Source organism: Haliotis rufescens, unplaced genomic scaffold, assembly GCF_023055435.1.
Source record: "Haliotis rufescens isolate VD_foot unplaced genomic scaffold, xgHalRufe1.0.p SCAF_1, whole genome shotgun sequence".
Classification (NCBI taxonomy): Eukaryota; Metazoa; Mollusca; class Gastropoda; order Lepetellida; family Haliotidae; genus Haliotis; species Haliotis rufescens.
This window is the reverse complement of record NW_025963779.1, coordinates 17865202-17881340: the sequence shown is the minus strand read 5'-3', so window position 1 is coordinate 17881340 and position 16139 is coordinate 17865202. Positions and strand designations below refer to the sequence as shown.

The 16139-nt window shown below is 41.1% G+C and overlaps 1 protein-coding gene across 1 annotated transcript in view; it reads right to left on the bottom strand.

Annotated features, from left to right (window-relative positions):
• LOC124149956 overlaps positions 1-14269 on the bottom strand; it is a 41229-nt gene extending 26960 nt beyond the window's left edge. The window contains exon 1 of the mRNA XM_046521810.2: positions 12691-14269. Coding sequence (XP_046377766.2) covers positions 12691-13783 — 1093 coding nt within the window. The 5' untranslated portion in view covers positions 13784-14269. The remainder of the gene's footprint in view (positions 1-12690) is intronic.
• Positions 14270-16139: the final 1870 nt, after the last annotated feature.

The following is a 16139-nucleotide window of genomic DNA, read 5'->3' as shown; positions in this document are numbered from 1 at the left end:
CAAGATGTGGATGCAATCTGGACTCAATCGACAAGAAACGGCAATGAACAATTCATGCCCGTTCATCACGACAACGTCCCGATCCACAGGATATCGTCCAGACAACACAGGACATTGTTACGATTTTGATCCGATACAGCAGAATCTGTCACGACATAGTCACGATTGTAATCCGACTAGACAAAATCGGCTGAGTTTCCCGAATGTTACGGGACGCACCATACTGTCGGAAGTGCTTGAGCGACCTCTCTGGACCTTTCCGTAGGACTCGGTTACGAACGTATACGACTGCGTTCAGACAATGATAGGATATTCCAGATCATTGAGGATAGTAATTCGTGTCGTAGCGCTTTCTGATCTCAAACGGGAGCCATAATCGGCACTGTGTGAACCTGGCCTAATGAGACCTACTAGTTGTCGCTTATTTCATAATTTATATGTTTTGATAATATATCATTAAGAATACATTAATAGAGCTGCACAGTTCCAGACCCCGCCATCCAGTGATTGATATTATGAGCAACGATCCACATATTAACCAAGTCACCTACTCAGACTACTGGATCCATTAAGTCGACCTATAGACCAGGGTAGAATACTGAGGCCCTATTCTTGATAGAATTTTGATAGTGAGTGAGTGAGTTGGGTTTAACGCCACTTTTAACAGTATTTCAGTTATATCACGCCGTGTAAGCTTAATGTGGGAGGAAAGTCCGAAGTGATGCAGGTCTCAGACGTTTACCACTTCGGTGAAACCAACGAGCACGGGTATGGTGTTGACAAACCTAGAAACATAATCGGGGCGAACCGGGATTCGAACACACAATCATAGGTTTCTGGCGTGCCCAAGGGACGCAACTCTGCACAGCGAATCGCGGCGCCTTAGACGACGGGGCCACGCGTGCCCCCTAGAAGTTTGATAACGATACAGTAGTAGCACATTTTGGAATATTGCAATAATAAAAGTAATCAATATTTTTTTATGTCCCAACATGTCTGTCTCATTTTAGCTTTTTAATTTTTAAAAAATATTTTTAATATTTTTACATGCATTCATTATATCTCTCCAGAATCCCTTCTAATCGAAAGCCTAAAAGGATAGTTCCCACGTTCATAATAATTGTGCTTATGACGCTACTGATATCATCAGTGATGTAGCGGTGGTAAACAACTTACTGCCTCCAGTCATGTACACGTGATACATAACGGCGTCCAGCGTGTTTTTACAATTTCATATTTCCGCTGTTCATTAGATGTTGATTTCAGAGAATCTGATAGCGGTATATGTACTCTCCATATTTAGCATTCCGTAATGACCGTTCCCCTGGACAACAATCCAATATCCTCCGTACACTAACGCTTCCGCCGCACCATAACCTAGAACACCTAGGAAGTGAGATTAGTGTAGATATAAATAGTAAAACGAAAGGAAGGAACCGTTATTTACAGATGTCTACGTGACTTGTCAACAAGGATATCAGGGCCCCGAGCAGGAAATGTCTACTTCCTTTGTTGTAGAGGGAAGAGTGAGTGAGTGAGTGAGATGGGCTTAACTCAACACTGAACAACTTTATTATATCATGGTGTGTAATCTGGGAGGAAAGCCCGAAGTAATGAAATTTATCACCTAGGCGAAACCCACGAGCGCGGGTATCGGGTACTCGAACCTTGATCCTAGATTTATGGAACGCCTAATGGAAGCAACTATGCGTTTATAAATGAAAGGGTGCATGTGAGAATTTGTCACGGCGTGGGTGTTGTGGTGTGGCGTGAGTGTAGGTTGAAGGTGGGGTGGGGTGGGGTGGCGTGGGGTGTGGTGGTACATACCAGGCTAACAGACGTCACCCGGGAATCCGAATCCATCTGTATTTCAATAATACAAGTGTATTTTCTTTTCAAAAAGCGGTATCCTCCCCCTTCTGTCACATTATATTATCTGATATTCGTTCTAATGATCCCAAACACACAGTCGACATATATAGAATGCGGAATTTACACTTCGGTTAAAAAGGAGAAACAACTTTGACCCTGCAAATGGTCCAGATATCTAAAATACACGATTGTTCCTTAACTTGTCAAATGGTATGTTTTACACTGAAGTGGTTCTATCAACGTAATGTTATCAGACATGGAGTAAAGGCGCATAACCATTTACACCTAAACCGTGCAATAAATCGGATACGTTGATATCTGTTTTATACCGTTGGATAATCTCATAATTACGTTATTTCGAGATCATTATTCATCCGCACAAATAACTAAAATAAATCTTATAATTTTATCCTAAATTACTCAAAAACAGGTATGGGATTAATCATAAATATGCTTATGTGTTTAATTAAAACATATATTCACTGAAGCAAGCTTGGGCGATGTGGGTTAATTATTCTACAGACGGAAACCAGAAATAGGAGAAGAACCGTCTGGGCAATTTCTAATTTTGGGCACATGTACTTAGCAAATAGAGGTTAATTATTCATTTATATTTATTGGGTGTAAACACAAATTACTCGCGTGTTACAAAATGTGAGTACATCGTTTCCAACATTCACAAACTTGTCATGGGTCATGGTCTGTTTAAATAAAACAGAGTTTACTAATCGTCGCGTTCAACTACTGCTCACTCTGATGTGATTGTAGGGGGATGTTGGTTGGTTGGTTGGTTTGTTGTTTAACGCCGCACTCAGCAATATTCCAGCTATATGACGGCGGTCTGTAAATAATCGAGTCTGGACCAGACAATCCGGTGATTGATATCATGAGCATCGATCCACGCAATTGGGATCGATGACATGCATCAACCAAGTCAGCGAGACCACCCGATCCCGTTAGTCGTTTTTTACGACAAGCATAGTCGCCTTTTACGGCAAGCTTGGGATGCTGAAGACCTATTCTACCCCGGATCTTCACGGGTCTCGGGGAATGTACGGACCAACATGCAATATGGTTTTCAACACAGACAAGCCTAATGTACATGTACATATGTATGTTCACACTGTGTCGTTGATAGGAAACCAGCACTACAGGATGCCACATGGATCAGTGTTTAGGGTTGAGGCCACTTTGCATGGTATTGCAGTTATATCACGGCGTGTCAGGCAATGGTCAGGGCAAATCTCGTATTCGAACCCACGACCAACTGATCATCGTACTGCTTGGCGGTGAAACGCTGCATAAATATATGCCGTGCCTTCAGTAGGCAACTTGCAACCCGCTGCGATATCATCTTCCCGAGGCAAGGACGTTAACTGACTATAAAAGTCCAGTTTCCCGAGGCAAGGACGTTAACTGACTATAAAAGTCCAGTTTCCACCCTTGCCGAACTAGTCTTGAATTTCGTGGCTCGATAGTAGCGCCACCAATGGCTATTACGAGTTAAATTCCTTCTACTTTCCCCCGATTGACCAATCAGATTCAATCTCTCATATCACTTGCATTTGCTTCAAACAAACTAGAGACGCTCGGACAAGACGATATGATCGATGATCAAGATATATATTATAATATAACGGTTCTTACTGCGCATCAAATCAGGTGCGCCGCTTGATCAAAAACATTAAAATATTTGGAAAACATCAGTCCACGCCAAGTTGACGGTACACATGCTCTGCAATTCGTGCAGTCGACCATCTTCCCGAGGCAAGAGAGTTAACTGACTTTTAAAAGTCCAGTTTCCACCCTTGCCGAACTAGGCTGGAATTCCTGGGCTCGATCGTAGCGCCACCAGTGGCTATTACGAGTTATGTCCTTTCTTTGCCTCTCCTATTGACCAATCAGATTCAACCTCTTGTATTACCTGCATTTGCTTCAAACAAAACGGTGGCGCCCAGTCAAGACGATCTGATTGATAATCAAGATCTATAATGTGATAAAACGAGTCTTACATCGCGAAGTGCATCAAATCACGTGAGCACCTTGATGAACAGATTTAGAAAATATCTGTTGACAACGAGTTAGCGGTGCACATGCTTTGCAAATCCTGCAGTCGACCGAAATCTGCATGATACTTTACGAACCTGATTTCGATTTTGGTGCGCGATTTTGATTGGACTATGCATAGACTCGTTAGTCCAGCCAAAATGTAACTCCATAATACCAGCCTAGTTCGTCAAGGGTGGAAACTGGACTTTTATAGTCAGTTTACTCACTTGCCACGGGAAGATGGCAGTCGACCGAAATCTGCACTTTGAAATACATGTTGTTTACAAACACGATGTCTAGTTATTTTCGCGATTTTGATTGGACTTTGCATATACTCGTTTGTCCAGCCAAACCGTAACTCTGGAATTCCACCAAGTTCGGCAGGGGTGGAAACTGGACTTTTATAATTAGTTAACTTCCTTGCCTCGGGAAACTGGACTTTTATAGTCAGTTAACTTCCTTGCCTCGGGAAACTGGACTTTTATAGTCAGTTAACTTCCTTGCGTCGGGAAACTGGACTTTTATAGTCAGTTAACGTCCTTGCCTCGGGAAGATGGTGCTATATATGTCATATAACATCTTTCTTACTAAAGTGTGTCAGTTTGGATTAACCTTGCTTTGAACTGTATTTCAGTCATATCATGACATGTCAGTTTGACTTTTCCATACTTTTCCATGAAAATTCCATACTGGTCAGACCTACTAGCACGAGTATACTGCTACAAATCCTAGAAACATGATCAGGGCCAATGGAAAAAATGATCAGTGGTTTCTGGCGTGCCTAAGTGACGCAACATATACATGATAACACTTAAACACAAAGGATATATAGAGTTGTGGTTTGGCCAGTTGAACCTTGGCGAGCTGAATACTTAATGCATATTTCCATTACAGGAAACAAACGGCGCCTAACCATTGCAAGGGTGCCGTTGTACAAACCAACCTTAGCACTACGACTGTCGTAAGTCTAAGTTAAGGTATGGGAGTTACGATCACCTAAGTGCGCTTTGTACAAGGACACACAGGACTGTCCGCATAAATAACAATGTTACGCAACAATTTCCCGCACGTTAGTTCGCAAAATAGGAAAGGGTATATCTTAGGTAAACGATGTTGTCGTTCAGGTTGTATTTCATAATCAGTCCCATTGATACGAACCAAAATGACTTTTCAATTGAACTTCTATTATCCCACTTATTTTTCTAGATCCCCGATGGTCAATCCTGTCTCCATCGCCGACGGACAAGGTCGACCCCATGTTTGTTCGTAACCATGACGTTTTACATACTAATCGGAAAATTACCCCAGTGGCCCCGTTTTAATCCGTTGGCCTTATCGTGTCGAGAAATATTCGCATTATATGATAAATGCATTCTATATAGACATGCAAAATTCTCATTTACTGATGAAAGTTAGCTCATTTCGATCCATTCCCGAAAAGGTTTTCGTCGACGTGTTTACACAATTTACACAATTGTCGCAAAGCATCAATGTCAAGGACGGATGACATGCACACTATAATATAATTATAAACATTAAAATGAGATGTTCCTTGTAATAAAGAATATTCCTCGCTCTACTTGATATACACCATGCCATATATATTCCTCGATATAATCGTACGCGTGGTTCAATGTAAACTGCCGGACAAAAGAATGTTTACACCCATGTTTGATGGTGGCTCAAAGTAAACAAACAAGAAATGGTTGTTGTGATGTGATGTATTTGATGCGGTTATCCTAGTTGTGTTTTGGACCTCAAAATTGTAGTGTTTAGGCCGCGTTTGTCAGGCTAGTACCGTTTTGATAACGTTTGTAATGTTTTTGTCAAATCCAATTTTCAAGTGTATACTTTCGTTTCCCCGACAGTTTAAAACGATTATATCCACACAACATAATGTATCGAACATTATGTTTTACGTTTACCCAATTAGCTTCCACTCTTAGTCCACCAAACAGGTGTAGATGTAAAATACAAACGCAGAGTGAGTGAGTTGGGCTTAACGCCGCTTTTAACAGTATTCCAGTCATATCACGGCGTGTCAGCTTAATGTGGGAGGAAAGCCCGAAGTGATGCAGGTCTCAGACGTTTACCACTTCGGTGAAACCCACGAGCACGGGTATGGTACTGACAAATCTAGAAACATAATCGAGGCGAACCGGGATTCGAACCCACAATCTTTCTGGCGTGATCAAGGGACGCAACTCTGCACAGCGAATGACGGCGCCTTAGAAGCTGGGTCACCCGTGCCCCCAACAAACACAGGTGGAGAGATAAAGTATGTTTACGTATTACGAAGATAATTACATGGGGCACAATGCACATCTGTGCTGCTTTATCTCTTGATGATAAAAAACCTGGTGTACTATTATCTTAAGTGAGACTGAGAGTGACAATAAATAGGTCTGATGTCAATATCTTTATCTCTACATAATAAGTTAACGCCTGTTTGTGAAAAAAAAATATTCCTGGTTTGGCAATATGTTACATACGTACGTGGTTATGTAAACGCACAACTTTCAAACAGGAAACACGCGCCCTTTGAAAAAATATCATTTTCCACAAATATATCATAATTCCTAACACAAACTGTTTTAGTTGTCAGGAAACGTTTTTTTGCTGACTCCAACTATCCCAGTTGCGTAAGATCAGTTTCCGTTGTTCTTAGGTTTAAGAAGTCAGTATGTACATCGTTCTGTATCCAAGTTGTAATTAAAACATTAACGACAATATATATGGAATACGTGCGGTTCACTATTTTTAGTTTTTTATTTTGACTTTGACAATTTATTGTTTTCCTGTTTTTTAAAAGCGCATTCCTTGTCCTATAATGTTGACGCGATTAGGGTCTAAACATGTTTTGGATTGTGTTTGACAGCTAAACGTGTTTAGGGTCTAAATGTGGGAAAGACCCGTGACTATACCACCCCTAACGCGCCCCAAGCCCGGCCCTTCTTGAAATTCATTGTAGGTAAATTTATAAGTGGGCGCTTTCTATGTTGTACTTTTTGCGTGTAATGGGGATATAGAAGTTCGGGGGTAAATTTGAAAGTTGGCGTTTTATCGTTGTAATCAGACATACTTTCATTGTCAGCTTCCGGTTCTTGTATAAAAAAAATACCTGTAGTCACAAACTAAAGTTAAAAATAAATAAGTTGTATTCTGTCAAGTGATCGTTATCCATTCATTCATTGAGTGTTTGTATGTATATGTTACTTATAAGGTAGTATTGGTGAGAATATACAGTGTATAGATGTAGGCAATATGTAATATATCTATTTTGTTAATGAAGGTGATGTAAGTGTTTCTACTTTGTTGTTCAAATAGTAGTCACATGTCAAGAACAACGTTATGAACACAAGAAAGTTCAATACTCGCGGGATACGAAATTGCAACCTCTTGATTAGGAGTACTTCACGCTACCACCTGTGCTTCGGTGATTGTTGACGTCACAATGTTTCTAGTCATCATTATCTTAGCTTGGTTTATTTATTTATTTGTTTGTTTGTTTAACGCCGCAATATTCCAGCTATATGACGGGGGCTGTAAATAATCGATTGATATCATGAGCATCGATCCACGCAATTGGGATCGATGACATGCATCAACCAAGTCAGCGAGCCTGACAACCCGATCCCGTCAGTCACTTCTTACAGTAAGCATTGTTTACTAAAGACCTACTCTACCCCGGATCTTCACGGGTCTGGTTCATTTCTACATTACAATGTTAACAGAACACAAACTTCGGTAAAAGTGTCGGTGGTCCATGTGTTATGCAAGTGTTCCCTGTAAATCTGATTGCACATCTAATTTCAATAATATAATACATGGTATCCTTATTTGAATGAATTACCAATGATATTCGCTTTATTTAAACATTTTAAAATTTAAAACTGTTAAGACTATCAGGGAAATACACAATGATATGCACTTTGTCGTAAACATGTATATTTTCTAGCCATGTGGTAAACACGTATAAATTCCAAACATGTTTAGATTATGGGGATGTTGTGTCTAGGTGTATTTTTTAGTCTGTGAGAAGATAGTTCATTTCATGTGTTTAGACCCCAAACATATTCAGATCTAAACATGCATTGTATGTGTTTACAGTGCATTTTATTCTTTTTTATAAATATTACGATACACCATGCGTCATAAGTTATACACATGTCTGTATCAGTTACCCCGTTAAAACCAACCGTATGTGACCTTTGTGTAAACCACACCAGCTTTAATGTTCAAACCAACCAACCAACCAGCCATGATGTGGTGATCTGGCGGATATTTACCCTAAACCAATCTGTTCCCGAAAATGCTTTTTAATAAAACAATTTGCCTTCAGGTTTAAACGCCCCAAATATGTGTTAACTGGACATTCTATTTCTGAAAAATAATGTGTTGTGTGTGGAAAAGATCACGTGGCCCCTCCTGTTTTGAACACACACTGGATCATAAAACCGTTTGTGACTTTTATCGGTGACGAATCAAAATGATAAACATGTAAGGTCACCTACGAAGATTCAATAACACCCTTTACACCACGTGACCTCCAAAGGAGAGGAATGCCGATCCCTCCGATTGGTTGTCGGTTATTTCCGTGAAAACGTACAACGCCCATGACGCCTTGCTGGTAATCCTCTAATTAAAAAACATACACAGGAAAAGGCACCGAAACGAACCTCCTCACACTAGGCTAAAACTCTACCAAATTGACACACATTTACGACCGGGTCAAACTGAGTTGTGACATTTGTTTTGATTTTTTAAGAGTTGTTGCTCAATATGGCTGATCAAGATGTCTTGGAGTGTGTGTGTGTGTGTGTGTGGGGGGGGGGGGGGGGGGGGCCCGGTAGGACATGACATGCTTACCCTTTTCGCGAACATCTTGTGTCATCGTTGAATTTCAGTGATCCATTCATATAATTTTCACTGCTATTTAGCCTTTCATCCCTAATGGAATCTGTTCATCGAATATTCAAAACTGGTTATTCTATGCCGTTTACGTACATCTTACACGTTTGATCATCTTATAATACACCGACGAGCAAAATAAACTATACCAATCGCTATATCAGACTTGAGTCAGTCTGGCCTCACTGTAAACACAATATGGTTCAGATTGAAGTCATTCTGCATGGATGGAATTTAAATGTATGACGTGGCAGGCATGTCCTGATGGGCAGCTATTCCTCAAATGAAGAACACGCAACAAACGATCTTCTTCGGGCGCGGTGGTCGTCCTGTCTTTGGTCTGTCCTGCCCACCGGTAGCGTTGGAGCACCTGGTGTCTAACGACGGTGTCATGTCTGGCTCCCAAATGCAACATACCAATGATTCTGTTTCTCACTTCTGCCGATGAACGTGGCAGCTTGATGTTGATTTCTAACTCCAATTTCGTTGTCAAATATCGTGCGCTGTTTTTATACCTTTATATGCTGTGATCATGCTGCACATGCCTTTCTATATTTTATAGTGAATAAAGTCATTTTACACGGAATTCAGTGAACTAAAGTAAGATTTGCAGTTGCACTTGTGTTTGTTGCATTTCTGCATAATTAATGCTTTTAATGAAAAATATTTAACTTATTTATTTCGGAAAATTCAATGTCTAATAAATTCGATTTCGTTATATTTTGTCTCTCGTCAGTGTAGTATATATTATTAGAATTAGGCTTAACGCGAACCTATGGTAACACGAACCTTACACAATATGACCTTATATACGTACATGTACATGTTAACATAACTGAAACACTTTACACTAATAGATGTTTGTCACTTGGTGATGATTGTTCTTATGCCATTTACCCACAGACCCCTAGACAAATAGCCAATCGTGTTAGTATGGTCGGTCCTAGACTCGTATTTAGACTCAGAAATATAGTTATCTTATTTAAAAATATATATATGCCATAAAATCAAAACGGAGGACAGAACAAGGCTCAATTTCAGGCCTTCAAGAAGTGATTGGTTGGTTGGTTTGTTGTTTTACGCCGCACTCAGCAATATTCCAGCTATATGACGGCGGTCTGTAAATAATCGAGTCTGGACCAGACAATCCAGTGATTGACATCATGAATATCGATCCACGCAATTGGGATCGATGACATGCATCAACCAAGTCAGCGAGCCTGACCACCCGATCCCGTTAGTCGTCTTTTACGACAAGCATGGTCGCCTTTTACGGCAAGCATGGGTTGCTGAAGAGCTATTCTACCCCGGACCTTCACGGGTCTTCAAGAGCTGAACCAATCTAGACTTGCCAATTTATTCTAGACTTGTGTAGGAGTCATTATTTAACTTATTTTCTTGGTTCTCGGAGACAGATCAGGTCTGTCCTTCAGTGCTTTATACTGATACGGACTTAGACTGATGACGTCACTAAATGGAGACGGCTTTCTGTGTCGAACTGTATCAATGATAACCTGCACATCTATCTGATATACGCTTGTATTACCGTGGCCTTCAGGTCACAAGTCACGCCCTGCTAAAGATACAGGCGCCTTTGATCTTCGTGTATCACTCATCGGTGACGTTTACTTCATTAAATGTCTATGTTATAATGTAACCCTTGCGTGGGTTATTTCAGTCACTGACTGTTTTTTTAATATAATTTATTGATTATTCATTGATCCTGTGTTTTCCCTACTGATGTCACAATTGTGCACACCTATTTCTGAGTCACCATGGTAACACCATTGTCTTTGTAGGTGAGGTTCGTGTCAGTGTTAGTTTAGCCCTTGTCTCTGTTAAGTTGATTTGTCATAAATCTTTGTCTCAACCCTTAACAAAGCTGACCATAATAGACAAAACTCAGGGGCAAACGAAAGTATAATGAGTTGGGTTTTTTTAATGAAAACTGAAAGAACAGTTACTGTTGTTAAATTTGATTATGTCTTTTTAACCATCACTCATTCCTGCAACAGTTTTTCATAAGTAATCTGTGGCTGGGTAGTTTTATGAAAAAAATAAATTGGTTCAAAGAAGACTGGGGTAAGAAATGAGTTTGCATCCACATGACCCCTGCCATGTTTGACATGCTGTACATTTGTCAAAAAAGAGCAAATTTATTATTTTCAGAGATAAGATGTCTAAGACACCCCTCTTAACCTGAGCAGTTATTCTGCGCTTATTATTTTTGAATTTTTGAATGTTAAAATTAAAACCATGTACAAGTATTCTTTGAATGACGACTTAGGACCAGTACAATTTGGATATAACTTAATATATTTTACACTGAAAATTAAAAAAAAAGAGAAAATCAACTGAGAGGTATGGTTTCCATTATATACGAGGAACAATATTGCAGGGAACCCCTGTTATTTTAGCTATGAGAATGAAATATCCATGCCATACACAATACACATGAATGAAATCTTCGCGTGATAGAGTTATCAAGGGGCCCTATCGTGTCGCCGCTGCCCACTTGACGAGGGAAGGGTTATCATAGAGGGGCAGGGACGATCAACAAACCAAAGTCCACAACAACAGTCTGTAACAATCTCATGACCATTGTCAATGGACTTGTAGTATTTCGGCACGTAGGCCTCTAGTGTTATCAATACGCTGTTCATAGATGATTTCAGATAATTCCAGTGCGTGACATTGATTTTCAGTGATCCATTCATCTTCCACCGCTAGTGACCGCCTCCGTGGTCTGGTGGTAGAGCGTCCGCCCGAAGGGAAGGTCCGGGGTTCGATCCCCGGCCGCGTCATACCAAAAGACGTTAAAAGATGGTACTTGTTGTTACCCTGTCTGGCGCTCGGCATTAAGGGGCTAAAACAAGGACTGGTCGGCTCGGAGTCAGTATACTGTGTCTGAGTGGGGTATTCATGTTAAACTGCGGCATGGTATCTCAGTGAGCTAGCACTATAAATCGGCATTAGTCCGGGCTAGTACAAGCAGCCACACAAACATCCCCACGTACATGCATGTCGCTATATAAGTGCAATAATCTTGGACGCGACGTTAAACCCAATTTCACCTCACCTCACCTCCACCGCTAGTTTGTATCTTACGCACAATGGAATCTGTTACGTCGGATGATCCGAGTCAATTTACAATGTATCATTCATCTGTCAATCGGTTCATCCACGACAGTACTGATAAAAACACTCTGTTGATAAATTTACAAAACAGGTACTATTAACAGCTGCGAATGGTTAAGCACAAAATCACTCTGCTTACATATATGAAGGTTATCTGATCAGTGCTAGGTCATCGGTCAGAGACAACCCGACAAAATGATGACGTTGCTTTTAACAATATTTCAGCAATATCAGGGCTCGGGTCCCCATAAATGGGCTTCACACATTGTACCCATTTTGGGAATCGAACCCGGGCCTTCAGTGTGACGAGGGAATGTTTAACCACTTCGTTACTCCATAGCTCTAAATCGGAACGTTTTCAGCAACCGGAGCTTGTCGAGGCGATTAACGGGATCGGGTTGTCAGGCTCGCTGACTTGGTTTGATGCATGTCATCGTATCCCAATTGCGTGGATCAATATTCATGCTGTCAATCACTGGATTGTCTGGCCCAGACTCGATTATTTACAGACCGTCGTCACTTTGCTGGAATAGAGCGGAGTGCGGCATTAAAAAACAAACATTAACCTTTACACCCGGAATGGTGGGGTAGCTTAGTGTTTAAAGTGTTGGCTCGTCCCGCGAAAGGGCCCGGGTTCGAGTCCCCTATGGATACAATGTTCCATCTAAGACGTATACACTTTATTTCACTGAAATGCCTGCTTCGTCTGTAGTTTCTTACCTTGCATGGGCAGAGCACCATGATGATCATTTTTCCCCTTCCCATCGTCATTTGTCGGGGGAGATTTGAGTACCGTGACATCCGGTCGGAGATGCCTGATGGCATCCTCAATGGTCTTGATGTCAGTGAAGCAGATTTTAGTTTCAGTGACGTTGAAAATAGGGATGGACACGTCTATTTGATCTTTCACAATCTGAATATTTTTAAGTTCTTCCTGATCAAGTCCGAACGGTAAGCCATTGTTTGTTAACAGTTCACGCACGCGCTTCGTATGTCCATCCTTCCCGGACGGTCCAACATAAGATGAAAGTGTGTCTTTGACGCTGCTTCGTCGTCGTGGTATCGACGGAGTTGGAGCTAAACTCAGCCGACGATGTTTTGTGGATGGCGGGATGAAGGATTTAGCTGACGGCAAAGCGGCAACCGAATCACGACGTTTCTTCCCAGAGTCCATCAGATTCGTTAAGGACTGCTTCCGCTCTGCAGCATCTGGGACACGTTTTGGAACTGGCGACAAGCGTCTGACTGGAGCGATCGACTGAGCGGAGGTCTTTCTTGCTCTTGGAACTGAAGTCCTCCTCTCTGGGAGTTTATCAGCTAAATCAAGCATAACTTTCCTCCCATTTGGAACATTTTCCTGGTCTGAATCAACATCTTTCATCATTTGATTTTTGGTTCCATCTACTTCATCCAGATGGGAAATTCCTACGCCATTGATTTTAACACTGGTCAACATTTCGGCCTTTTTCAAGTTTTTCCCAAAAGTGGTTTTCGACAAGGAGACAAGTTTTTTGGGAGAAACAACAATGTTGAACTCTAGGCCGGGTTTGAAACTTTCCTCCATGCCCTCATCTAGAGAATGTGATTTGGTAAATTTACTCACGCACTTCGGCTCAACATTGCTATCGTCGGCTCCCTGGACAGTGATCGTGGGGACAGCAATCCGCCCAAGTCTTCTCGTCCGCAAGCTCTCAGATCGTTTCAGCAAGTGACATCGAGATCGACCATCCAACATATTACCCTCACAGTTTCCGTCATCCGTCACTACGCAACCATTCGTGTTGTCACCTTTAGCCGTGTTATCAGTTTCCATTTCTCTATCTCCCAGTAATCAGATTGTTAGAAAATTCATATAATCACCAAGCTGTCTAAATAAAGGTAAGGTTAAGCCTTATAATACATATGACGCTCTTTCAATTTCCTCAAGTTAAGTGTCACCGATTTGTCAAGGATTAGATTGCAAATCCAAACAAATCCATTTGACAATTTAAATGGAGATAAATAGTAATGTCCGCTGGAATTGACTCATAAAACCAGTCTCCTGTATCTAAATCACTTCAGACTCATCCACTTCTCTACCTCACCATGGAAAGATAGATTAATCGGGAGCCACCTTCATCCACAATTCCGGTGTACAGAGACTCCTGTGCTCAGTCTCGTACAAGACGAACCTTCCTCGCCAAGCAACGTTAAGTTTTCGACACGTCTTTAAATTCATTCACAGCTTGAACAATTCCCGGGCTATCAAATAATGTTTTCTTCTAGTTGACTGTCAGCACGTGTTTACATAGCCCCAGGATGTGTAGTGTAGTCACTCAAGGGTGATAACTCTATGTCATTTCTACAGCCTATCAGCAACCAACACACTTGAAACAGGTGTGATAAGGGCATCGTCAGATGAGAAGATTAACAAGACACATAGTTGACTTGGTGTTATTGCTCTGTGAGATTAGCATGTGAAACAGCCAGCTGTAGTCATTCGTGTGAAGCCCTAAATTAGCTCTTGTTTGGGATTATGTTTTTTTTTCATTCAAGGACACTATTTACAGGAAATTCAGATTTAAACAATACAAGGTTTATGGTGTCCAAACTCCACCCTCAGGACTAAAGGTCACGTAGGCTAGTATGCTGACGTCATAGCCGGAAGGTATCGTCTGCTTATGGTACTGACGACATATTGGATGATAAGAAACATCCCACATGCTGAGATGAAGGATATCCTAGGACCATCCTCGTCAGAGACACCCCCATTAACAATGTCATGTCAGGCTACAGCCTTTGCCTTGCAATGACTGGCCGCCATGGGAATAAGGGTGTATAATGATTTCCTCAACCTACTTATCTCAGTTAACCGCAATCACAGTGAACCGCGTTAATTCGTTGCCATGGGGCCCATCGAAAACATATGGCGGCAGCCGCACCTCGAGACAAGCATTGTGATAATCAAATTAAATTAACTTTAGATTTATCTCAAGTTAACGAGTTTGAGTTAACGACTTTGTTTAACGATGTTATTATAATGCGTGTAATTTGTGAAGTTTTAAGGCATTAAGATTTTGCTCAGTGTTGTATTATATTTGTTTGTTTGTTTGTTGTTTAACGCCGCACTCAGCAATATTACAGCCATATGACGGCGGTCTGTTCATAATCGAGTCTGGACCAGACAATCCACGCTATTTGGATACAATGACATTCATCAACCAAGTCAGCGAGCCTGACCACCCGATCCTATTGGTCACCTCTTACGACAAGCATAGTCGCTTTTACGGCAAGCATGGTTTGCTGAAGACCTATGCTACCCAGGATCTTTACGGGTCGTGTTATATTATCGTTAATAGTTCTATCGCTGCATGTGTATGAGGTACCGTCATATTTTGACTACATGTGTATTTGCAATATGAATAAATGACTATATATTTGAACTTAACTAATTAATTTTCCGAACCTGGTAACTCTTTTCTACAGAGACCCATCGTGCTGTTACTTGCGTTTTGTTAAGAACGAGGGGATTCTGGGTGTGACGTCAGGTCTCCAGCAACCTAATATGCTTGTCGTAAGAGGCGACTCAGTGAATCGGGTGGTTAGGATCAGTGACTCGGCTTATTGCATGTCACCGTGACCTAATTGTGTGGATCGATGCTCATGATATCAATCACTGTATAATCTGGTCCAGACTCAGAGAATAATCTAGGATATCAACATAGAGGAGGAGGTCCCCCATCAAAATTGAAAATGGGGGAATAGTTACTTTTCCATTCACTAAATAGGGGGGATAAAAGAATACTTACTTGTCAGCAACTATAATTATTTTATGGTAATATCAGATACTAAATTGCAAATAAATCTTTTGCCCTTTTGTTGCTTTTAATTCAGACACTGGTTTTACAAAGCCAAATAAAGACGTTGGTCCACCAGCATCCACTTTATGTCAGACGGAGGTGAAAATTTGGTTTTGACTCCGTTTTATTTCTGGAATATTGCTGCGTGCAAGAAATGTTATTGTAATTGAACTTTATATGAGTGAGTGAGTGGGTATGGTTTTACGCCGCTTTTAGCAATAATCCAGCAATACCACGGCAATATATCTGGGATACCAGAAATGAGCTTCACACATTGTACCTATGAGGGGAATCGAACCGGGGTCTATGGTGTGAGGAGCGAACGCTTTA